The following is a 23,637-nucleotide window of genomic DNA, read 5'->3' as shown; positions in this document are numbered from 1 at the left end:
GACTCGAACAGTAGTCCCAAAAGAACAAATCCATACCTTTTCAATCAATAAACCAAATGCAGTTTCCACTTGAGCAAACATTCCATCAAAAGCTACCAAAAGCATCTGACCAGCTGACATTTTGGGAGTTTCATCAACTGAACCATTTCTTGGCTGAATCAGTTCACCATACTGAGCATGAAGTACTCTAAAAAGGAAAAAAAAAAAGGCAGAAAATTTACATGGTTTCGTTTAGTCCACAATAAACAGAGTTTAATAAAACTGACTGATTCCACAGATTCACTGTACCACTGATGGAGCCACCACAACTGGCTCAAGCAAAACACCACTTGAAGATTCTGAATTGGTTTGTTGTACCAAGCACTTACTCAGGAAAGTACTGTCCCACGTTACAAGACGCACAACTCTTTATTTGCTCAGTGTTTTGTCTCATTTTGCTTTTTTAATCGTTACTGACTCATTAAGCAAAAGCTGCTCATCAAACCTCCTGATGAGGAGTGCCGTGGTTACACAAGCTCTCCCTTTCACAGGTTACTCCCACAAACTAATTAGCTAGTTCCTGTTTTTAGCATCCTTTAACTTCAAAGATCAAATCACAACTACATATTTTGGAAGAAGCTGACTACCAAAAATCAGCATTAAGCAGATAGAAGTGTAAACTGCCACAGCTCCATATTTCTGTGCATGCATGTGGATAAACACACAAATGCAGAGAGATAAAAAGCACACACTTTACACTCTGCTTAATGTAATCTTGGGCAAGAAAAGCCTGTATATCAGACCAAAAAAAATTTTAGAAAAACTAATGTTCTTCAGTCTTCACTCTCTCTCACACCTAAACTGAAAAAAAAAAAGGTGATTTACCTTGCAACATCAATGTAATGAGTGTGTGTCTCCTCCTCTATACCCATAGCAGCATTTCGTAAGTAGGCTTGAAGAGATTCAACCAACGTTTGCAAAGGGACTCCATCAGTTGTTTGCTCTATAAGATTATCCAATTCATGGAGCATACTTTCTAAAGTATACTCTCCTTTCATTAAGCACCTAAGTGCTTCAGGGAAAATGATCTGTCGGAAGTTTGAGTTCAATTCCTGTTGGGAAGTATGAAAAAGTAAGAAATTTTCCCTCCCAAGAAGTATCACATGAAACATCTTTTGTCATTTTAGTACTACACCACCATGCAGCAGACATTATCTAAAACATAACATGACAGTGGTCAGCCAAGAGTCAAAAGTCTACTCTTTGATTAACTTAGAAGAAATCAGGAATACACTAAACCCTGTACAAAGCCAAAGGTTTGAATCTGTAGCAAAGTAGCAACAACCATCTCCACAGCACCAGCAGCAACACCTGACAGCCATCCTCAGCAGAGGCTGGAGGCAGAGTTCATAATTTGTGAATTGGTTTCAATGTCAGCTTTTCTTTTCTATTGCATAAAGTTGAGCAAATTAAACTATTTACTGAATTTACGATTTGCTAAACTGATTGAACTAGATGAAGAAAAAGTAGCAAAAACTTGCCAGACAGTGATAATTCTGCCACAGAAATCAATGCAGAGAAAAGCAAAAGTACCTTAAATGGCACAGAGCAACTTCCTCCAAGCAGAATGCAGGAGGTTAAAGGCAGCTACAGAAAGAACCAATGTGCTCTGTTCTCCAAAAGGAGATGAAACACACCAAAAAGACTGGTTATCTTGACTGCCCAGTGAGCAGTGGGCTCAGTGAGTACATCTTATCTAAGAGCTCACAGGGAGGAGAACAACATGTGGGTGAAAGATCCCCACTGCAATGCAGGGAAACTGCTGTCATGCACATTTCTGAAACAGTTCTGAAATGTTGCAACTTCAAAGAAGGAAAAAAAAAATAGTGATGAAAATCCAAATGCACTTAATGCAGCTTGATAGGAAAATATTTCTCAAATACAATACAATGGAATGAAAAGCCTCAAAAACCTATTTAACCAGCCACAGTTTGTAACCACATCAGTCTTCAGCAGATATTTCATACATACTGCCCTTCAGAGGTTTTTTATTAATGTGAAAACATTTCTGAACCACAAAGTTATAAATGCATTTTTCTCCTTTCCAGTATTGGAGACAGGGGCCTGTACAAAAGATTTTCTGAGCTTATTTGAAACTATTTGGTTCAGGTGAAAATAAGTAAAGCTTAGCAGGAGCAGAAAACAGAACAGAGTTTGAACAGTTTGGAAGTTGTTTTAGACTGCCAGCAACAGAACAGAAAATGAGAAGACAGGAAACTGATGTGCATATAAAACTGATACCAATCTCTTCCTCCTGGTTACTCACTTGACAGCAGTTTTTACAGTTTGCCATGTAGAGATTGAAAGGGTTTCTTTCAACCAATAAAAATATAAGTTACAGAAACAAATGCCTGTTCAGCTCAATCAAATACAGCAATCAGGAGCAAGACTTACGAAAAAATCTCAGCAGCATCAAAAACAAACATTTAGTCTATTAAGGAAGAATCTATAAAGAATGACTTCGGTGAAGCCTTTAAGGATGAGGGGGGGGGGAAGTAACAAAAAAGAATCACCTGAAGTGAGATATATACTCCATTGGCTAAGTGAACAGCTTCTGATGCTTCCATGGGGTTTGGAATATCTAAGTCCTGGGGTACAAGATGACACTGCTTCAGGAGCTGCACAAGGCACGTGACATTCCCACTCATGCTGCAAAGCTCCTCCAGGAACCAGGCCCCGTCTCTGGAAGTCAAATCAACCAGCTGCTCTCCAGCACTGGACGCCGCACCTTCCATCATCAGGTTTCGCCTAGACGAACGGGGACACTCAGACAACGTGCCTGCCGTTCGCTCTTCACACAACTACACCCCCGAACGCTCCTGGGACGCGGTCCCCAGCAGCAAACGGCACAGGGGGGCGCTCACCTGGTCAGGGCGCACAGAGCGGAGATGATGACGCTCGCCAGGCTCAGCGAGCCCTCCTCGCCGTTCTCGTGGAGGAACACTTTGATGCAGCGCTCGATCTCCTTGAGCTGCTCCTCGCACACGGGCACGGTGACTGCCTCCTGCTTCAGCCGCTCCACCTGCCTGATCAGCCTGCTGTTGATGTCGGCCGCGTAGCGCTGCAGCGTCATCTCGGTGGCCGTGATGAACTGGCACGTGCCGGGCGGCGGCTGAGGAGCGTACTGCATTTCATACCTGGAAAGCACCAGCACAATGACTACATGTATTTCCCCTTCTCACATGGTAACAAATGCATTCCGCTCTCTAGGTGGGAAAAGCAGCAGTGTTCCAACCGTTCATTCCTGTATCGCCTACTCCTTCTTAACTCTAAATACCCTAAGAGGTTGGTGACTACCCTAACAATGCTTTTATAAGGTCCTAAAATGCACCATATTCCACACCTATTTGCAAAGATAGAAGATAACTGTCCTTGAGAAAAAGAATGACTAGAAGATAAAAAGGAAGTAGATTTTTGAGGAAATGCTCAAATATAATCTATATCTTTTAAGACAAGCCATAATACTGTTGAAATAGCCTGACTTCAGAAGAAAAAGAGAACTAGAAACTCCTTGAAAATCTACTAGATTAAAAAAAAAGTATTTTCTTAATGATTTTTAAATACTAGAAGAAGTTTCCAAACCCCAAATTAACACTACCCTGAAGCCACAAAGGTGAATTCTCCCTTTCTTCATTACAGGACAATATTACTTGACTTTCCTGTTGAAGTACACAGACTAAACTCTGGAACGGTATTTCTAAAGCAGTTTTTCGTATTTACTCAATTTCTAGAATTACAACTTATTGTTAGTTACCTTTATAATTAGATAGGTCCTTACAAAAGTATTTATTTTAATGATAAAATTAGGGTAGTAGCTTGAAAATTATGTTCTTTGAACAAGTTACTATTCTGCCCACTTACTTCCTAAAGATATCCTGACAACGCTCTATTGTCATGTTACAAATGAGTTCTTCCATCCAGGTTTTCCACTGCTCTATCCGGTGCTTCTGAAACACAGCTTTTGGATACTGCAGAGCTACTGTTGCATAGTTGTGCAATTGTTCCAGGCAGCCACGTAACACCGATCTTCTCTGCTGCAGAAGAGCACCAACCTCTCCTTCCAGTTGTTCACACTGACTGATTAGATGTGCCTGGCCTGCATTTTGCAGAAATGCTGTTGCTGGTACATAACTTGGAGGACCTTTTAAGGAAGAAGGTTAAAAATAAAGGCATGTCTGAAATCACATTTTATATCACACAAATATTGAGCATTAACATATTTTCAATTTTTTTTTTTTTTTTTTTACTTGCTATAAAGAAGCATAGAGAATTCATACTGAGAATTTCGAGCACAAGGTAAGAGAATCTCATGTCCAGGTAGGATAAGACAGACAAGTTCCTTTAGACAGCTTGGCACTGAAACCTTGAAGTGCTCTAAATCACCCTTTGAAGAAAACTGTTTTAATTTATTACATACAGATCATTGCCTTTAAGTTAGAGGACACTCAATGCCTCCTTATATTAAACTCAAGTTATTTTCAAACCATTAAAACCACCCCCAGAAATACTGTTTTGTACCTAGGTCCATTTGTGTGCTAATTTCTTGGAGCAGACTTGCAAGTTGCGTTGCCTCTAAATTACTGAAGGCAGTTTGGTAATGGGTTATCCACTGCTCAAACTCATTCAGCTTCACCTGGATGGCTTCCTGGACAGCTCTTTGTTGAGACTGCAACTGTGTGTGCTCAGAATACCTGAATTATTCAAGCCACAGAATCAAGTAAGTACTACAAGAAAGAAAATACTTAACATTATAGAATATAGAAGAATATTGAACAATACAACTGGTAACCAGGAAATGAACATGTTCTCACCAATTACATAAAAACTAACAAGGTTGCTTTATTAGTTGTTTTCCTACAAAATAATTAATGTCTGTACCTATTCATGCAATTCTGACATACATAATTAATTGCAAATAACCTTTAAGATTAACTTAAAGAATTAGAAACTTAGAAGATTTTTGCACTATTTATCAATAGCACCCTTATGTGGATTATTATGATGGGACTACCACATTCAGAACACTCCCTCTCTTGCCTTGAGGGTCAAGTGTGGAACTTGGACTAGCACAGGTTATACTGATGGAGTATGAGGTGCAGGATTATTCAGTAGGAAAAGGTTTCAGCAGTTCTTCTGTACAAGAGTGATCTGCTTATTGCAATAGCAGCTTTTACCCAGCTATTCACTCAGAAACAGACATCTAACATTTAACTCATGAGTACATTGCTAAAACACCATCTGTATTGAACTGTGAGACTTCTGACAAAATTCCTGGCTCCTCTATACCTGTGCTGAAGTGTGTGGGAGGGATGATCCACTCCTTCTGCACCTTCCAGAAATTCTATCTCTTCCAGTAGTTTTCCTTGCAACTTTTCTACCTCTGTTAACTGCTCCTGGAGGTTCAGGTACTCTTCTAAACTACTATCCAGTTTTGGCAGCACAGCAAGCATTTCATCTCTGTTCTTAAACCAGTTAACCTGCAATCAAGACACAGATGTTACTGAACTGCACTAAATGAAACTGGCAAGACAAAGCAAGACATGGAAGAACTTACCCCTTCAACAATGCCATTCATCTAACACTGCTTCTACTGCTACAACTGTCAAGTCTTAATAGGATCTTAATCATTCTTTATTTAAAATGCTCTCTAACTTTTATTGTCTTAACCCAAATTCAGGTAAAACACTATAACATGTTTTAAAATTAAGCATGCAGAAACTGAAAATTAAATATTTGGGAGTTCAATATAAACACTTCCCTTCATACAAACTCAATTTATCACAATAAAATTAATGAACTATTGCTGATATATAACCATATCTTCCCCTATTCCCAAAATGCAAATAAATTAAAGCACAGAGCAAACTACAAACTACTGCAGTAAACTCACCTTTATCTCAGCCACCCTCGAGGAAAAGAGACTCCGTGTAATATCCCTTTCCATTTCCCTTTTGCTCTGTTTGTTTTCAGCCTGCTGGCCACCACCACCATAGACAGCCCCAGCAAATCCTGCCTCGCCTCCAGCTGTCCAGTCCACCAGTGGATCATAAACAAAAGCTTCCAGCAGTGTAAGCAAAGTCTCTCTCCCACGCCGCATAATATGAAGCACCTGCATCATATTTTAAACAGACTCATTCTGATGCTGTTATCCTGGTAGACTAGTGGAAACTTAGATGCAAAATACTGTACTTGAGTAGGTACAGAAATCTGTAATGTATCCCTAACTACTACAGAGACAGGAAGAACACCACAGTGGGTACTGCATTTGCAGCTAAGCCTCTAGGAAGATCTAGCCTTCCACACAAACTCTATGCACAAGCCAGACACTTAAGGAGGAAAAATCTCCCTTCTTCAGAGCATTTGTCTTTTTAAAAACATATCTGTCATGTTTATACAGGATGAGTCCCAAAGGAAGAGGACAAGCAAAAGATCTCCAAAAAAAAAAATTCAGGAAAAACATAGTATTTTAATCTATAACCAAAAGTCCCCCTTTCACCCTAAATTTTAGTTGTACCACTACTTGCATGTGCTTTTATCAGACATTTCATGTTTCTTAAATACCTGGACATAGCTAAAGTAGTCCAATTAAAATCACAGCAGAAAGGTGAAGGCTCTATAAAGCAGCAACAGAATGTAGAATAGAAAAGTTCTAAGATAGTATGTGGCTAGTGGTGGTCCTCAGTTTTCAAATCTCCTACCATACCTGTTCACAAGAAAGCCTGAACACCCCTTCCACTCCTGTCACTCCCAGTGCAGTTTCAATGTTGTGTGTCATTCGGAACGGAACCTTCTCCGGGACCCTAAGGCTCTTCCCTTTAAGATAAAAAATTAAGTTGTTTCTTTTAACTAGCAAGAAAGAAAACCTTTTATTTGAATAACATAGAGCATTTTTTAAATTACCTTTTTCAAAGCAAACGTTATAATCTATGTGGACAACTTCTCCTGTAGTCATATCTATAAGAACATTATCCAGGTGTCTGTCTCCAAGACCAATGATGTAGCCAACCATGGACATAACTGCAGTGGATCTTGCATACGACTTAAAAGAGAGTTTCAGGAAAAAATTATTTGTGGGAATCCTCTGCCAACACATTGGACTGACTACCATCTTAAAACATTATTTTAAATGTAATTGTAAAACAAATCAAGCCCAACTTATTTCAAGCAGTTTTCTATTTGTTGTTTGATGGTATCTTACAAGTATTTTCATTTTTAGGATGATAATTCTAGTATAATAACATAGACTTATCTGATCTATACCCATGTTTTAATTCCAGATGGTACAACTGCCAACATTTCATTAAACTCACAGCAGCACTAGCTCTCCAAACTCACAAGTACTACACCTCAGGCATTTGTTGCCCCTCATCCCATTAAAACCACAGTCTCTCCTATGTAAAACAGTTATTGTAACTCACCTGTGTAACTCTCCACCACTCATCTGGTGTGGTACATGATGACCAGAGCTCCTTAGCAAGGAGATTCGGGGGAGTTGCTTCCATCAGCTCTTCCAGAACAGCCCTCATGACATTCAAGGGCCAGTCACGACGTGACACATCGAGACTAAGCCCCACTGCCTTTAAAGCAGGTCCAATTTTACTGTAGTAAAGTTCACTAGGTCTAGGAACTATTCCAGGGTTCTGAGGGGTCTGGTAAGAGTCCTGAGCCTAGAAGACATAAAAATGGTAGCTGAAGTATTAGCACAGAAACATATCCCAAATTCAGTTTTGGTGAGAATAAAATATTAAATCAATGCCTTGAATGAGCATGACTTCCACAGCTCAGAGACTACTTTCAAAATTCAGTAGTTAAGGTCCAAATAAACTGAAAACACATTGTTTTGGCCTAATTCTCAAAGCAGATCTCAAATAGAACTGCAAAAACTGTATTTAGAATGAGATGAGAATGAGTAAACAATATATGGAACTAAAATAATTTCAATCAAGGTTAATTCTATTTGCAAAAAAAAAAGTTCTCTTGAATTATCATGCCAGAACAGCATTTTTATGTTACATACTGTAAGAACAGAGATGCAATTTAGTTGACTTCTGGTGAAGCCCCAAGAGACAGAAATACACAAAACCTTCCTGCACTATTATGAACAAAACACAATCCTTTTAAGACCACGCGACTCAGAATTACAAAGCAAATCAAAAGCAGCATTTCTCTTCTGCCTTGTTCCACTTAGCACAGAGCAGAGCCGTTACCTTTTGTGCCTGCAGAGCAGCTTCCCGCTGCTGCCAGCGCTTGTAAAGCCCAAACAAAGGTGTGGCTCCATCCACCCACTGGATGAGGCCTGACCTTGTCCCCAGAGGTGTCACCGAGTAGTGCCTCGCGTGGAACCGCGGCGTCTCTTGCCGGTTGATCGTGGCAAACATGGTATTCACAATGGATAAGAACTGCATGATTCTCTCATCTAGATGCAAGTCTTCCAAACCTGCAGTAAATGTGTTTAAAATTTAGCTTCTTCGTGGAAAAAAAAAAAAAATATCCTAAAGCTCAAAATACAGCATTTTTTAAAACCTACTACATTTCAGGCTATGAATATCTTTAAAATATGAAGATGAAAGATGAGTTGTTTGGCTTAAACCAAAGCGTTTACATGGCATTTACCTGCCAATTGCTGTGTGAGCAGTACACACAATAGTTACAACATAACAAATTGGTCTTTCCCCTGCAAGGAAAACAAGACTCTGAAGTTCTCCTTTAGGGGCTACCTTAAGGTACTGGAAAATTGCATCCAGCTAATTCTATCAATATGCAAACAGAGCATTGCTTCTGATGAAAGCCTTGTCATAAACAGATTTGACTTACAGTTTCACAAGGCAGAATTCCTTGAAAAATATATGGTGAAGTGGGAGGGAGGGAAGAGAAGGCAAATGCTTCCTGCAACTCCTCTTTCTCCATATTATTCAGGCAAATAAAACTAGAGTTGCTACATGCAATCTTCCTAACTTTAATACAATCTAATTTATAAAAAGAGACAGCACCTGCTATGAGAAAAATTCTATTATTTACCTTTGAACAGGTAGGGATAGTTCTTCCCATCCGAACCCAGGAAAAGCAGTTTTTTAGGTTTGGTTTTGGTCGGCAGGATGGTGATGGTGCTACCCACACTGTGGATGGTGACTGTGTCCCTGGTGGACACCTCTCCAGGAAGTGCTATTTCAGTGTTCATCATGGCAGCCAGCCAAGGACTGATTTCTTCAAGTCGTAAGAGGTAACTGGCCCGTTTCTGTGCCCTTTGCTGCAAACTCAGCATTACCTATTCCAAAGAAATGTTTTTCTTTTAAGTTGACATTCACCTTAACAGTTAGCAGCAAGAACAGAAACACCATCAAACTGGACTTAATGGTAGTCATCTTCCAGAAAACAAAGATTTTTCTGAAACTCCCTTGCACCCTTGCCAAGCTAATCCAGATACAGTTTAGGATGCAGGTTACAAAAACAAAACATCCTCAATGCAGCAAATATATCCTGTGCAGTGATAAGAACCAAAGTCACAACAAATCATGCTCCTCAAGAGGTTTGCTCCTGTATTTATAAATATCTGAGCAGTTGTTAAAGGCAGCAGCATTCAGCAGCTTCCTGCTTACGTATCTGAATGTTTGTTCCACAAAGTAGAAGATGCAGCACAAGGAAGAAAGGTGTATTTGCATATAAAACCTCTTCTGTCTAGCAAGGTTTTAAAAACACCAGGTTTGCTCTGGATAGACAAATGAATATTTTGTTTCTGTTTAGACCCACAAACTAAGAGAAGATGACACAATTGACAAAGGACCTCTGTGAAGGGTTGATCATTGGAAGGCTGCTGCACAGCCCAAGGACTACATTTAGATAAACAGAGAATTAGCTTGTGAAAATTTAAATCAACTAAACTCAAATACCAGAGTTTCAGAAAGACAGTATTTAAAAGAAATAAAGCCCTCTGCTCCCAAAGCTGACAGCAGCCCAGATGGCAGAAGATGCAAGACTTGAAAAATGTAATTTCAGCGGGCAGAAATACAATAACAGACAATCAACAGGACAGGCTAGAAGTAAAAATTATGGTGCTTTAGTGCCCAGTTTGCCTGTGCTGACTGCTGGCAAGACAAAGTCTCAGGCTGCAATTTTGATACAGTAAAAGAACAGCAAGAGAAAGAGAGGGTCAAGCACATGGTGCAGCAAGAGCAGCAAGTGTCTCCACATTGAACTCTTCCTCTTGCATGTAATACCTCTTTAAATGGGAGCCAGCTGCTTCCAGGTTTAGCAGGGTTCAAAGGATTCTTAAGTTTCTCTAGTGCATTTTCAATTGCATCTCCATAGTTATCCTGAAACCACTTCTCGTGAGGAGTTTCTGCAGGAGCTGCAGTGATGCTCCTCACATGTTCCAAAGCAAACACAATGGGCTTCATCAGAGCTGTGTGCTTTTCACGCATGATTGCTATTTTCTCCTCTCTGTTACAAAAAACACACATAAACTTCCTCTTAGTGCCACAGAAACAAGCTCTCATTATGACATCATTAATCAACAAATGAGATATTGAAGAATTCACAAAAATTACTTCTCTAAAATGAGGTCTTCAGTTATGATCATATTAAAATGAAGAGTATTTCATTCCACATTGAATAAGTGTTCCCCTGAACCACTTTAAAAAAAAAAAAAAAATGAAATGCATTGTTCACCACCAGAAACCCTGATTAGAAGCTCTGAACAGAAATCACTTTGAGCAACTGATTTCCTTTAATCATGGACTTTTTTACTACTATTTGTTGAGGATGCACCACACTATAAAGAAGAAGATACATTCAGATCATTCTGTTCCTCCATTCCATGTGTTCTATAGTCAGGACTGACAAGAGGCATTCTTTAGTTTAGCCGGGTGCCCAGTGAATGGATCTGCTCTTCCACTGCTCTGTTCACAGGAGAACCCGGGTGAGAGAAAAGGACTTGCTCAACACTGAAAACTAAAATTAGATTAAGACATTCCATTTGCTCCAAATACCTGCATTTACAGTGATCTCTTAATAGATTACACCCTTCAATGTGCTTACACTCATTTCATCTACCTTGGAAATCGAGACCTATAGGATCTCATCATCAATAGTACAATTTACATTGGGTTCTAACACATTATTACTAAAGAAAATCACAAGGGTTCACAGGCAGACTGTTCCTCTCATTTGACTGGAGTAGTAGCTGTAGCATAAAATGTTCCTAAAATAAGGTCCCACACTTACAAAGCAGCAGCTGGGATAGTACAGATTCAGGAACACCAGCACTGTTGATTCATTTGACTGTGTACTTCCCCAAGAACAAAGATTTGTTATGATTATCCCTTGTATTATTAAAACACACATACTTCCGTAAAGTGTTGTTGTTTTGGACCCTCTTGACTTCATCTTCCAGCTGTTGAATCCGTCTGAGGACGTACATGTGCTGCTGCAGTAGAACTCCCAACCAAAGTTCATCCCAGAGCACTGTAACTCTGCGCAGCTCAGCCACGAGCATCTGAACCTGGATAAAGCAAGATTCACTTTTAAAAAGAACTAAAATACACATTTGTTTCAGTAGATGAACAAGTTGGAAATAAAGACACAGCAAACTTTCCGTAGGCCAACACCCAAAACATACAAATTACATTTTTTTGTTCAAGTACCCTAGTAACATACATTTGGATTATTTACCTGCAACACCATTGTTGGATTTGCAGCAGAGAGTTTCTCCACAATTTTGCTGTAGCAATCTTGCATCATTGCTTGATCTTCATTTAATCCAGCTTTTGTATCATCTTTACTACTTTCTTGGGAAGCTGGAGTACTCCCTCCATCACATTCACCACCCAACAGTTCTTCTCCTTGAATATTACCTAGCAAAGTAGGGATGGCAGAAGGCAGCTTGTTTCCTAAATTAAAAACAGACAATAAAATATTAGCTACAGTAAGATATTTCACTCCACACTTGATTTAGCATCAGGTCCCCGTTAAGTACTAGTGAAGTATAAGGAAAATATGCAAACTCTGGTAAACAAGCCAGATTAAGGGTATCAGTGAGATCCCATAATAAAAACATTCTTAAGATCAAAACTGAGGAAACAAAAAAAACATCAGTGTCATCCTAGCCAGTATATAAAAATACAGTGGCTTAAGTTGATTTGAACACTTTTTCCTCTTCTCCATACCTGAAGTCTGGGATTCACTGCTAAGTGAAATGGTTCCCACTATTGCAGGATAGAGGATGAGATGAGGAGAATCCTGAGCAACTCGACAGAGCAAGTTGCAAATGCTCTGACGAACGTACACTTCTGGGTGATTCAGGCGGGAGAAAAGCTGGGGAATAATGCCTGCAGAAAGGGGAAAAGGAAATGTGCTGATTCACCTCATTCCTCTTCAAATGCGAAAGAACTTCATTTTTAAAAGCATCTCTTTTTTTTTTTTTGCATAGGGAGAACATAAATCAAAGAAGTACTAATTTACAAAAAAGTCCAAAAGGAAGTGCAGTTTTACTATAGGTGTTTGCCTCCCACACTAACTCCGTAATTTCAGAGGGAAAGCTGAGCAACCAGAACCAGTCTAGTGACAAACAACTACTTCTGAAATGTGTGGCTTTAGTCACACATCTTTCTCAACTACAGCTAGGAAAAACTTCTCATTTCTTTCCTAGAGTGGTCATATGGCACAATACTTCACAAACCATATCTCCTGTCTCTTGCTTATGTCTTCAAGTGGGGGATGGAGGGGATCAAAATCTGTGCTACCTATCTACTTTACAATCAGAGCATATGGCAGACTTCAACATCTTCAACGACATCATTTAGCAAAAGACAGTCTCACTTCCTCACACTTAAATAAAAATTGTATTGAAGTGCAATGAACAGCTTCCTGCATTCAGAGAAAATGCCTCCAAATCAATTTTAACAGCTAGATAACATATACTTGCCTCTCCAAGGAGCAGTTGGTGTAGTTTCTAGCCCATGCTCTAGATACTGTCTAAGTTCTCCAGCATGTTTCACAAGCAGTCGCAACAGTCTCAGGGTTGCCATCACAATTACATCATCAGTGCTCTGCTCAGAGGTGTTTCTTAAGTGCAGCCTGGGATCTTCTTCATCAAGTGGAACCTTGAAACAAAGAAATATTCTTCTAAGTTCAGTATATAGTTCATATCATCATTTAGAAAAGTTTGTAACTTGGTTTCCACATCGATATGAACACTAACCTGACCAGCATTGAGTTTGAGGAAAGTGAAGTATGCACTGCAGGACAGTTTATAAAGACTGAAGATTCTGTCTACAACTTTCCTCCAGACTTTAATTAATCCTTCTGTTGCGTTTTCATCAAGATCTGAAAGCCAGGGACAACTTGTTAATAACTGACGCCATATCACATCCACCATATCATCTTCTTCATTGTCTTCATTTTCAGTGATCTGTAGAGTCATATCTTCATCCTAAATGCAAATAAAGGGAAAGCAGATTTGATTAAGGCCTCCAACAGTTTCTACAAGCAATCTTATTTCCCAAGTCAGTTTGTCTAGCAACTCAGGCAACTGCATTACTTGATCACATTACCATAGTTCATCCAACAGGTGTGTGACCACTTGGCTTGTACTGTCAGAATTTTAACTTTAAGACACTTAGAGTTAACATGAACTACAAGAAGAGGAAAATAAAGTTCATGCTGAAGCTGAACACTATTTTTAGCAAATAAATCTACACTTACTTGAATCCCAGCTGGTCGACACACTGCCTGCCCAAGAATCCCATAAATTTTCTCTTTATCCTCCTCTGCGATGTTGTCTGGAAGCAAGTTCTGAACCTCTGATTTCTCCCGGGGGAGCAGCCGAACACCTTCTCCCTGACTGTAACATTTAATGAATTATTGATCCCCATTACATGAGTATTTGTAGAGCTATTGCAAGTCTATATAAAACTTTTTCAAGGAAGAAATCATTTTTGTGTCAGAATTAAGTTAGCTTTGTTTTACAGAGGGCAAGTAACCAAGAGAATATTAATTTCTCTGCTTGTGAAACTTCAGACCACATACAATAGTAACCATAAATCCACAGAAAAGGTTTATCTTAAGAAAACCAATTGTGCTGTAAAAACTCAAGCATTAGGCTGTATTTACCTGGCATTATCAACTACTTTGCGGCCCCATCTGTAAGCCCAGCTAGCCAGGGCTGCCCAAGACTTGGCTACTTCAGGTGCCTGTACTGAAGACAAGTGATACAGCTGGCCCAAGATGAAGTCTGGTTCTCCAACTCCAATGTTTACTGTGATGGGAGAAATAAGAGTAGTATGTGTTAGTGTAAAATCTATTTCCTTAACGCAGGAAATAACACAAAAAAATAATGGGTATGCAGTATTAAGTAAAATGAGTACCCAACAGTGTAAAATTTTCCAAAATGCAATTATTTTTTTAGTTCCGACACTGCTTCAAAATAAAGCCCAGCTCCTATTTGCCAACAACCACTGTTGATACTCTGCAATTCCTTCCTCTTTCAGAGAGGTGGAACTGAGGCAAGGAACTCATGACTGGTGTTACCCCTCAGTATAATTATCAGTAACTAATTTTATGAAAGAACAATGACAACAAATGTACCTGTAGATTCACTTTCAATCCTAGGATATTCATCTTCTAGTGTATTAACAGCTGGCAGATCAATCAAGTTATATATGTTCTTAGACAAGGTAGACAGGCCAGTGTGATTCTGCTGCTGTCGAGCTCTATATACTTGTTTCAACTGTCCTGAGATCTCCTTCCATTCTGCTTGAATCCATTTAGCCAATGTGAGAATAGATTTAGCGACTGCATATTCAGCTTTGGCAGATTTGCAGAAAGTTATGGCACAAGAACTCAGCATTTCCATGGCATGTGTTGACTGACCTGCATATAATGAAAAGCAGATCTTCAGTACACTACTATTATTCAAAACAATTCTGAAATGCAGCACACTCAGATACAGCTTGTAGCAATATATTTTTACACAGAAAATTTTCTTTTGAAGAATGAAAAAACTTGTGAAAACACTTTCAGACAGACAACAGCTAATGGGATTAAATCAGTCCCTAATAATATTGCCCCTATTGTGATGACTTTAAGGTGAGGGGAATTAGCCTGGTTATAAGGAAAAAAAACTTAAGTCACTACAATATAACACTCACCTGCTGTGTACAACAACTTTGTTTTCTCAATATCTAGTTCAGGACCCCATTTTTCATCTATCTGACCTGGTGCAGACAGTTTTTTAAAGTGCTGGACTAAGTCCTGTGCAGTGGTGGTTTTCCCCAGCTGAACTTCACTGCACTGGGCGAGCAGTCGCGTAGCCAGGGCGATGTTTCCTCGTTTCCGTGCAAATTTTGCTGCTGTTAAGCCCAGTTCCATTAGATGGCTTTTAATTGAGACTGTCGGTTCTAAAGATGGGAGGCAAGACATTGTAAACAGAAGTGTTAAAAAACTGTCTAACACACAGAACTTCTGCCTAATGTATTGTGTAAATGGCCATCGGTAAAATTCAGAAATTTAGATGACTTAATTTCTGCCTAGAATATTTGTATACCCCATCTCAAACAAAAATTATACCCACGATTATCTGCTGGGCAAAAGATTTTTTTCCCCACTATAACCATTTGTAGCTATTAAACCTACTTGTCCCCTGACAGAACCTTTTTCTCCCATTATTTCTTATCATACTGCACATTTAAATGGCTTTCATGACTGTGAAGACCCATTATTCATAATGTTATGTGTTCAAAAGTGAAAGCAGGCAAAGTATGAAGTGATGAGCAAGTAAAGGGTTATTAGGAGAGGAGTATACAACTGCTAAACGCTTCAGTGAGCTGTTTTTCTTTTTGACACTGTCAACATCACAGCACTAATCAAGACAATGAGTAGTAAAGCAAGACAACTGATAGAAAAAACTTGGCTTTTAAAACGTACTCCATCTAAATAACAGAAAAAGACACAGTTGCTGCTTTCAGCCAACAGCTGAAGTTCAAATTCTGCATTTGCTTTCCATAACACCATAAGGAGTGCTTACACACCTTTAAGCTTTTCCATCAGTTGATTCTGGTACACTGTGTACCTCAGGGCATGCATCCATGGCCTTACATCGTGCTGCTTGCATGACCTCAATGCTTCATTGAAGAGAGGTATAAGACAGTCCTAGAAGAGGCACAGATGTTGCATAGTTGTCATGAGAAAACTTTACTACAATGCATTTTCATTAATTAAAATCAAAGATGATTTTTAGAGCAAGCATTCTTATCTGTATTAGTAGCCACACTATCATTAACTAAGAGAAATATATTTTATGGTTGATTTTGAGAGGACAACACTAAGAACTGCTCAAAATCAAGCAGAATTGTCTTCTGAACAATGTGATTACAAATTACATCTAGAACATCCATAGTAGTTGAAGTCTGAGCTTTTAATTGCCAAAATGATTTTTATGAGAATATTTTTGAGTTGCTTTGAAAGTAAACGTAGTGCGTGTTACAATGTATTCAGAGAAGAAATACCAACACTCTAAAAGGCAACTATTGATAACACTTCACAAATACTATAAGTGTCATTGAAAGGGAGGTATATTTATAACCATAGAGAGAAGTCCAATTGGGATGTAAACTTATAAAAACTTGGGTCAAGGCACACTAGAAAATTAAATTAGGTCTTTTTATAGTATGATTAACAATAAAAGAACTAATGTATGTTTTATATTCAATACTCCACAACATGACTTGGCAAAAGACATTATCCAAATTTGGGTTTGAAACACACAGAATTACCTCTGATGTCAGCCTGTTGCATACAGTGCTTTCCAAAGCAGAAGAACAGTACAACTGAAGAGTGCTCAGCACTGGTAAAGACTGAGACACGGTGAGTGTGGAAAGTCTCAAAGGCCCAATAGCAATGCGGGATGTTTGCTTTAAGTACTTAATAAGATTTCTGAAATTAAAGGATCAGGACAGTCATTTTTCTTAGCTAGACTTTAAGAGTAAACAGTAACATCAAAATTACTGAAATAAAAACAAATTCAGTATCTTTAAAAGGATTATGATTAAGTGTTGCAAGATCAAACAAGTTATGTTACAATACTTGATTAAGTTGACACACAAGTATCAACACAAGTACTTCATAAATTATATGACCTCCAAGTTAAGATTTCATCTTGTTTTTCCTCAGTAAGCTTATAACTCACAACAGCTAAAACTACCATGGATGCTGAATTTTTACACAGTTATGTTTAGGAAACTAAAACAGGGTTTCACAGTGTATTACATTAATTCATAGCACATTTCAACTTACTCAGATATTGACTGCCACTTTTGCTCCTGATCTATGTGGTTTACAGCTGTTGCCAGACATACTGAACTTCTCAAAAGCTGTACTTCAACTGCTTTTTGAAGTTCTCTTGGATCAGGACTTAGCATATTAGGAAGGAGCTTCTTCATGTCTACATGGAGATTAAACAATTGAAACCAACTAGAACTGTCAAATTTTATCATGTTTCACCATCAGAGAATGCATTTTTGACATAAAGGAATGTAGGGGAAAAACTCTTAAAAATACATTTATTTTTATATGTGTATGTATTCATAATAGAAATTCATCACAGATTACTTATAAACAGTCACAGTAACTCCACAAAACACATTTGCATCAACATTTAGGATGACCACTGCCAATCATTTTGAAGCTTCATTCATAAAGTTATGGTCAATCCACTGAACACAGCAAACTGCATTCAGAAGTCTGTCTGTCGTTTATGGAGACAGATACATGAAGAAATATTTACTTTTGCATTTGAAGAAAATGCTAATTTATGCAATTATACCTATTTTTTCTTTGGATCCCCCTGCAAGCAGGTTGATATTTTCTCCTGGTAATAATTCTAGTTGTTCAGTGCATTCAGTAAGTTGTCCAGACTCAAAGCTGCTCAAAGATCTGCAATTCAACATTTATAGTTTTATTTTCATATTTCTTACTTCACTCCACTTGCTAAGTATATTACACAGCAAAGAGAAAAGACTCAAGACTAACTCCAAATCCTACAGAGCACTTATGATTAATTCTAAGCAAAAAATCTCAATTACCACATACATCAAAAAAAGACACTAGTTCTGCACCAAATCAATTAATCCAGTACAAAAGGAAAAGAGCCCCTTTCTGTGACAGAAGCAGTCACCTTTTCAGACTGCAAGATTTTATTTCACTGCTTCCTTCTGTGCTTTTATTTTCAAGTCAAGAAATTTCAGCCAAAAGGATTTCACTATGTTTATCACAATCATGCAGGAATGGAAAGCAATCAACTTGTCAAAAAAAAAAAAAAAAAGAAAAACCTATCCTTTAACTTTGAAGGTCTACTCAATGTCACAAGTATTTTTTCATGAACCAGAAAAATATCAAAGGTCAGAAAATCAATGCATAAGCTACAATTCTAAATTTCATTTAAAGAAACAAAGTTTAAAAATTCAGCAGCTAAGACCACTTCTTCCATACACTTTTTCCATTAAATTAGTAAATTAAGATATTTTTAAGAACTGCTGAAATACATTTTATTTAAGCTTTGCAAAAGGATTCATTTTCTGCTGATTAAAGCAGAATAAATTTGGGGTTTTTTTCTTTTCCAATAAAAGATTTTTTTTCTTGAATACTACGCAGCCTCAGCAGCCAGAAAGCTACAGTAGCTATTTAGAATGTTACCTCTTCACTCATCTGTAAATGCCATGGCAGAATTTTCACCCTCCCAAGAACATACCTTTCTTCTTTGCATGCCTCTACTTGGAAACTGACATCCAATTTTTAAAATCCATTAAAACTTTAATATTTCAGTTGTAAAACAATAAACTTTATGGTACAGTTGAATAAGTTAATTATACCCTTACTTTATGTAGTTAAAATCTGCTTTCAGATTGATTGAGGTATTACTATTGCTTTTCTTCAGTTCATGGACCATGTTTTGCCACTCCTGAACAGCAGACCAGTCAGCAATGGAAATGTAACATTCACATGCCTTGTTACCCAGGTAGTTTATCACTTCAGGTGAAGAGTCACTTGGCTTAGTCAGAACAGTTTTTCTAGTTTCTCCTGTGAAATGAAAAAAAACTATATAAACACACAAATATATACTTTCAAATAGCAGTTCTAATATTATTCAATTATTTCTACGTCCTTTGTCAAGGAAAACTATTTTAAAAAAATCAAGTAGTTACACAGCTTTTACAGTATTCTTCCACTGACACTTTTGAAGGGAAAAAAAAACCTTTTCAAAGGCAGTTTTGAAAAAATTTAGTTTATATCTGTAAAGGAGCATCAAAACAGAAAAACAGAACAACTAAAATAGGAACAAAGGAGGTTCATTTTCAAAGATGAAACAGAATACTGCAACCAAGTCTTAGTAGTTAGAAACCTCTGAGTAACTAGTGCATTTATGATATAATTATGTCATAAACACTAAGGTTTAAGTTAAGATGATCTAAAATAAACTAGATTTAAGTTAGTAAGTTACAAAATATTTTACCTATTACATTTAGTTTCATTCAGCTAGACCTCAGTACTGCAAACCCTCCTATATACACATAATATTGGTTTCAAGGGCATTAAGTGGTTCAGTTTAACTGCAGACAGAAACTGGATTTGAGTCAGACATTACCATGACTCCACCACTGAATACTCCCATTTTATGCACGTACATTTACACAGTTGTATTTCTCTTAAAAAGAAAACAAACACTGACCATTCAAGGAATGCTTTGGGCTGGCACTGTTCACACTGTTTGAATTGGCTAACTTCAGAACAGTCTTGTCAAAGCCTGTTATACAGCAATCCACTCCAGTCATGGAGCAGAGGTGCTCCTGGTACTCCACAGTCGCTTTTTCAAACCTAAAACAGTTGAATATTTCTGTCAGCATCTTAAAGAACCAGGCTGGGGTTTTTTTGTAAATAGACTAGATTATGAACATTATTTTATTCCCTATACTCAAAAAGCTTGTATCACCTTCAGCAAAATATAGGCATTAAGATAGGATATCTCAAATCATGTAGAGACAGAAGGAAATAAGTTTTATATTTGACTGTCACAATTTTAATCTGAATGAGTATCTCATATCATATTTCATATCTCTGAAAAGATTCACCGACTATAATTGATACAGAAATTCAGCAGCAGCCTTGACTAGTGCTGCAGTCTCAAAGATTCAGAAGCAGAACTTGCCATAGAAGTAAAATATGTCCAAGTGTGTAGTATCCAACTATGAGTGAAACCTTACCGTCCTTCTGCTTGCTGAGCTACGGAATTGATCCACGAGAGGCTCTTCCCAACTACAGCAGATGACCAGACAGCTATACCCTGAATAGCTTCAGGACAGTGAAGTTCACATAATGCTTCTACCAGCATCATAATTGTCACTTCCAATTCATTTCCCTAAATCCAGACCAAAAGTGTTAATTCAAAAAACTCATCTAATGCAGGAGACACGTATCTGTGGGTAAATACTCAGAAAATTATGAAGCAATATTTCATTATACACAAGTGCTTGTCACATCCATCCACTGCACTGCTTTTGGAAAAGCAGGGGAGCCAAGGGAAGAGTTTGTGTTGTAAATTCACAGCCTGTACATCTATGGTTAGCAATTGCTACGTGGTGGTTTTGAGAATTCACATGGGAGCACAAAGTAAATCTATCAAACCACCTTTGGTAAAACATTTAAGCAAATCAAGTTCGTGTACTGAAGAAACTATTCAACCTTTTCAAGAAGAGTTTAACAGCTTTATCCACCCATGCCACCCCTGCACTTTGCTGCTAGTTAGAGGAAGGATACCCCCATGACACAGTCCTACTTCTCCTCATACCCACAGGTAAGCAGACATCACACTACCAGAAGCTTGGGATGGCTTCACACTAATGCAGCACCAGTTTCACAGGGTTCCCACTAAATTAGAAATTGCTCCACTGAAACTGTGAATTAACTATAGCATTCATTCCTGTGTAGTATTTGACCACTTCTGAACATCCTGAACATCCTAACATCCAATGCACAGTATCACAACCACAATATAAACATACAAATTAAAAATGCGGCTTTAACTCATTATTTACATAACACTTGGTTTAGTAACTGTTGATTGCCTTAGCTTAGTTATTTTAGAATGTCATTGTGAATATTACTGCAATAGTCTAGAGTTTGAAAATAGAGTACCTGAGAGATACTATTATTAGTTTTCATTTCTGTGAGTAAATCAAATCCATGCCTGACTGTCACAGCGGGCTGGCCAGCCAGCAATCCAACTCTCATGATGGAAAGTCTAATCCTTGTCAGCCAATCCTGGCACGTCTGGCGATTGGTATAAAAGAATGTCCTGATAACCTTCAGAAACAGGAAAGAAGTTTCACAACAACACTGTTCTGCACAAACCAAAATAGTTAACTACTTAAGATAGATATCAAAAGCAGGAAGGGTTTATTTTCTCTGGTTTTCAATTAATCTTTAATTTTATTAATGTAAATGATCTGAAATCACATGTAGCATGCACCTGGCCAGGCACACTAGCAAGTCAGAAGTCTTAATATGAACTGACTATAAATTATGTTTTACTGTCACATCAAAGTCTGGTAATTAAACAGCTTATTTCAACAGTGAAGAATGTTCTGCACTTACAACTACACAACAGGGTATGCTGCTTATAAATAATGACTACATTCCCTAAAAAGCAATTAAAGCTTTAAATAGCTGTGTTGCTTCATGAAAGGATTGCTGACAATCTACAAATAAACAACTTCTATAAATCAGAGGTACTACAGGCTTGCTGGATTTGTACCACTATACAAGCTGGTACCAGAAACAAAGTCCTACATGTTCTGTAGGACTACACCTACAGAACAAAACCAGTCAAAGTTTTGATAGAGAGACAAAGCCAGAGTTTTTTAAGAGTCTCAAACTTCATTAAGTTTTTCTGAAATTCCACGGCTAAGAACTGAACAATCCTGTAAACACAATTCATTCAACAGACTCTTCCAAGCAACATCAGCACTGCCAGACAAACCTTGGGGGGAGAGGTAAGGGCATTGGCACATCCTTCATATGCATTGTACATCAATTTTTCCAAGTTTTCCAAATACTGCAGAAGGAGAACAAGCCTGAGCTGGTTGCTACTGTGTCCTTCATCATTGTCTGCAGTAGTCCACTGGCTGACATCTTGATCAGGGTTTAACGTGTGGGCTGCAAGACTCCTAATAATACCTACACATTTTACCAAAACACAGGGAAAGAAAGAGTTACCAGATGGTATTGTATTTAAATGTGCAAGAGGACAGCAATGCTATTTCTCAAAATCTATCACAAGTCAGCAGTAATTATGCAGCATCTTAAAATTTATAAGCACTGAAAAATAAAGCCATTGTGCCTTAGACATTAATGCCTTGGCTTCACAACGTTACCAAAAATCTCATTAAAATACAGTGTATATTTTACTTTACCTTCGATTGTTTGAAAGGTATCCTGGGCTCTCCCCAGAGGCGTTCGCAGCTTTGAAAGAACAGTGAACTGAGCTGCTTCCCAGACAGCCCATTGCCACAGCACAGCATCAGTCTTCAACAGGTTCCGAGGGATGGTTGGCTGATCTCTCTTATCTAGTCTTTGACAGCTGTAGAATAACCTTTCTAACCAATTATCCTTCCTGAAAGAAAACATCAGTGCTTTAACAAGCTCATGTGGTAACAAGTTTACACTGTACACACTTCATGTCCCCATTGTTCACAAACAAATCTCTCACAAAATCAAATTCCAAGCAGCAATGTATATAGGAAACGACACCAAAACGTGTTTATAAATACTTAATGGTATACAAGTTTGAAAGTAAAGCAATGTAGTTTGCAATGACAATTACAAATTTTTAACTAAATGTAACTTGGATGTGTTTACTATAAATTCAACATTCACAGATTCCAGTTCTACAAGGAATTCTTACCCAGTTCGGTGGAGGTTTCCATACAAAATAAAACTAATGACATCAGAGAAATCCTGTGGGTGGAATGTGTTACTTGGAGCTTTGCTCATGTGACTTCTTATAGCCAATGAAATTTCTTGTATTTCAGTGTGGGTACGGTTACTGCAGGAAGACAGGGAAAACAGCCCATGTTATAATGTACTTAAACCAAAAAACGTTGTGTAAGAGTTAAACACACACTAGAGATACATATATATATATATATATATATATATATATATAGACTAAAACTAATTAGACACTTTGGTATTAATACCACATGCTTTCAGAGCTCAGGTCTTCAAGGCAAAATATAGGACATAATATTGCTGAAGTTCTGGATGACATGGCCCTTACAGGTAATTCAGTGTTTGCTTCAGGAAGTGATGCACAGCTTATCAATTATCAATTACTTATCAATTACTTTGTGTGCTTACTACATACTGTTCTTAGACCCGTAAAAGCACAGGAGAGAAAGCAAGACACTTAGAATACAAAGGGTTGGATGAGACCTTTAAGATCATCAAGCCCAGCCATCAACCCAGAACTACCATTGTAAGCTCATGTTTTTTGATTTTGAACTAAGACAATATGATGACAGTCCACTGGCATTATTTTTCAGGTTAAGTGTC

The 23,637-nt window shown here is 38.0% G+C and overlaps 1 protein-coding gene across 1 annotated transcript in view; it reads right to left on the bottom strand.

Annotated features, from left to right (window-relative positions):
* The window catches only part of SMG1 (SMG1 nonsense mediated mRNA decay associated PI3K related kinase), a 57,621-nt gene that overhangs the window by 7,622 nt on the left and 26,362 nt on the right, over positions 1–23,637 (bottom strand). The window contains exons 19-52 of the mRNA XM_062503849.1: positions 22,988–23,128; positions 22,497–22,696; positions 22,064–22,260; positions 21,220–21,387; positions 20,289–20,443; positions 19,757–19,902; positions 18,906–19,107; positions 17,855–17,964; positions 17,326–17,473; positions 16,806–16,965; positions 16,062–16,182; positions 15,183–15,431; positions 14,620–14,904; positions 14,146–14,290; positions 13,738–13,876; positions 13,235–13,465; positions 12,959–13,136; positions 12,201–12,362; positions 11,707–11,924; positions 11,382–11,536; positions 10,254–10,476; positions 9,058–9,304; positions 8,247–8,476; positions 7,458–7,706; positions 6,940–7,078; positions 6,743–6,852; positions 5,930–6,148; positions 5,326–5,516; positions 4,558–4,730; positions 3,901–4,180; positions 2,904–3,176; positions 2,553–2,787; positions 865–1,091; positions 37–187 (exon numbers count right to left, since the gene is read on the bottom strand). Of these exons, the coding sequence (XP_062359833.1) occupies positions 37–187; positions 865–1,091; positions 2,553–2,787; positions 2,904–3,176; positions 3,901–4,180; positions 4,558–4,730; positions 5,326–5,516; positions 5,930–6,148; positions 6,743–6,852; positions 6,940–7,078; positions 7,458–7,706; positions 8,247–8,476; positions 9,058–9,304; positions 10,254–10,476; positions 11,382–11,536; positions 11,707–11,924; positions 12,201–12,362; positions 12,959–13,136; positions 13,235–13,465; positions 13,738–13,876; positions 14,146–14,290; positions 14,620–14,904; positions 15,183–15,431; positions 16,062–16,182; positions 16,806–16,965; positions 17,326–17,473; positions 17,855–17,964; positions 18,906–19,107; positions 19,757–19,902; positions 20,289–20,443; positions 21,220–21,387; positions 22,064–22,260; positions 22,497–22,696; positions 22,988–23,128 (6,457 nt within the window). The remainder of the gene's footprint in view (positions 1–36; positions 188–864; positions 1,092–2,552; positions 2,788–2,903; positions 3,177–3,900; positions 4,181–4,557; positions 4,731–5,325; positions 5,517–5,929; positions 6,149–6,742; positions 6,853–6,939; positions 7,079–7,457; positions 7,707–8,246; positions 8,477–9,057; positions 9,305–10,253; positions 10,477–11,381; positions 11,537–11,706; positions 11,925–12,200; positions 12,363–12,958; positions 13,137–13,234; positions 13,466–13,737; positions 13,877–14,145; positions 14,291–14,619; positions 14,905–15,182; positions 15,432–16,061; positions 16,183–16,805; positions 16,966–17,325; positions 17,474–17,854; positions 17,965–18,905; positions 19,108–19,756; positions 19,903–20,288; positions 20,444–21,219; positions 21,388–22,063; positions 22,261–22,496; positions 22,697–22,987; positions 23,129–23,637) is intronic.

This window comes from Cinclus cinclus, chromosome 16 (genome assembly GCF_963662255.1).
Source record: "Cinclus cinclus chromosome 16, bCinCin1.1, whole genome shotgun sequence".
Lineage (NCBI taxonomy): Eukaryota > Metazoa > Chordata > Aves > Passeriformes > Cinclidae > Cinclus > Cinclus cinclus.
The sequence above is the reverse complement of the archived record's forward strand: the minus strand, read 5'-3'. Positions and strand labels throughout refer to the sequence as shown.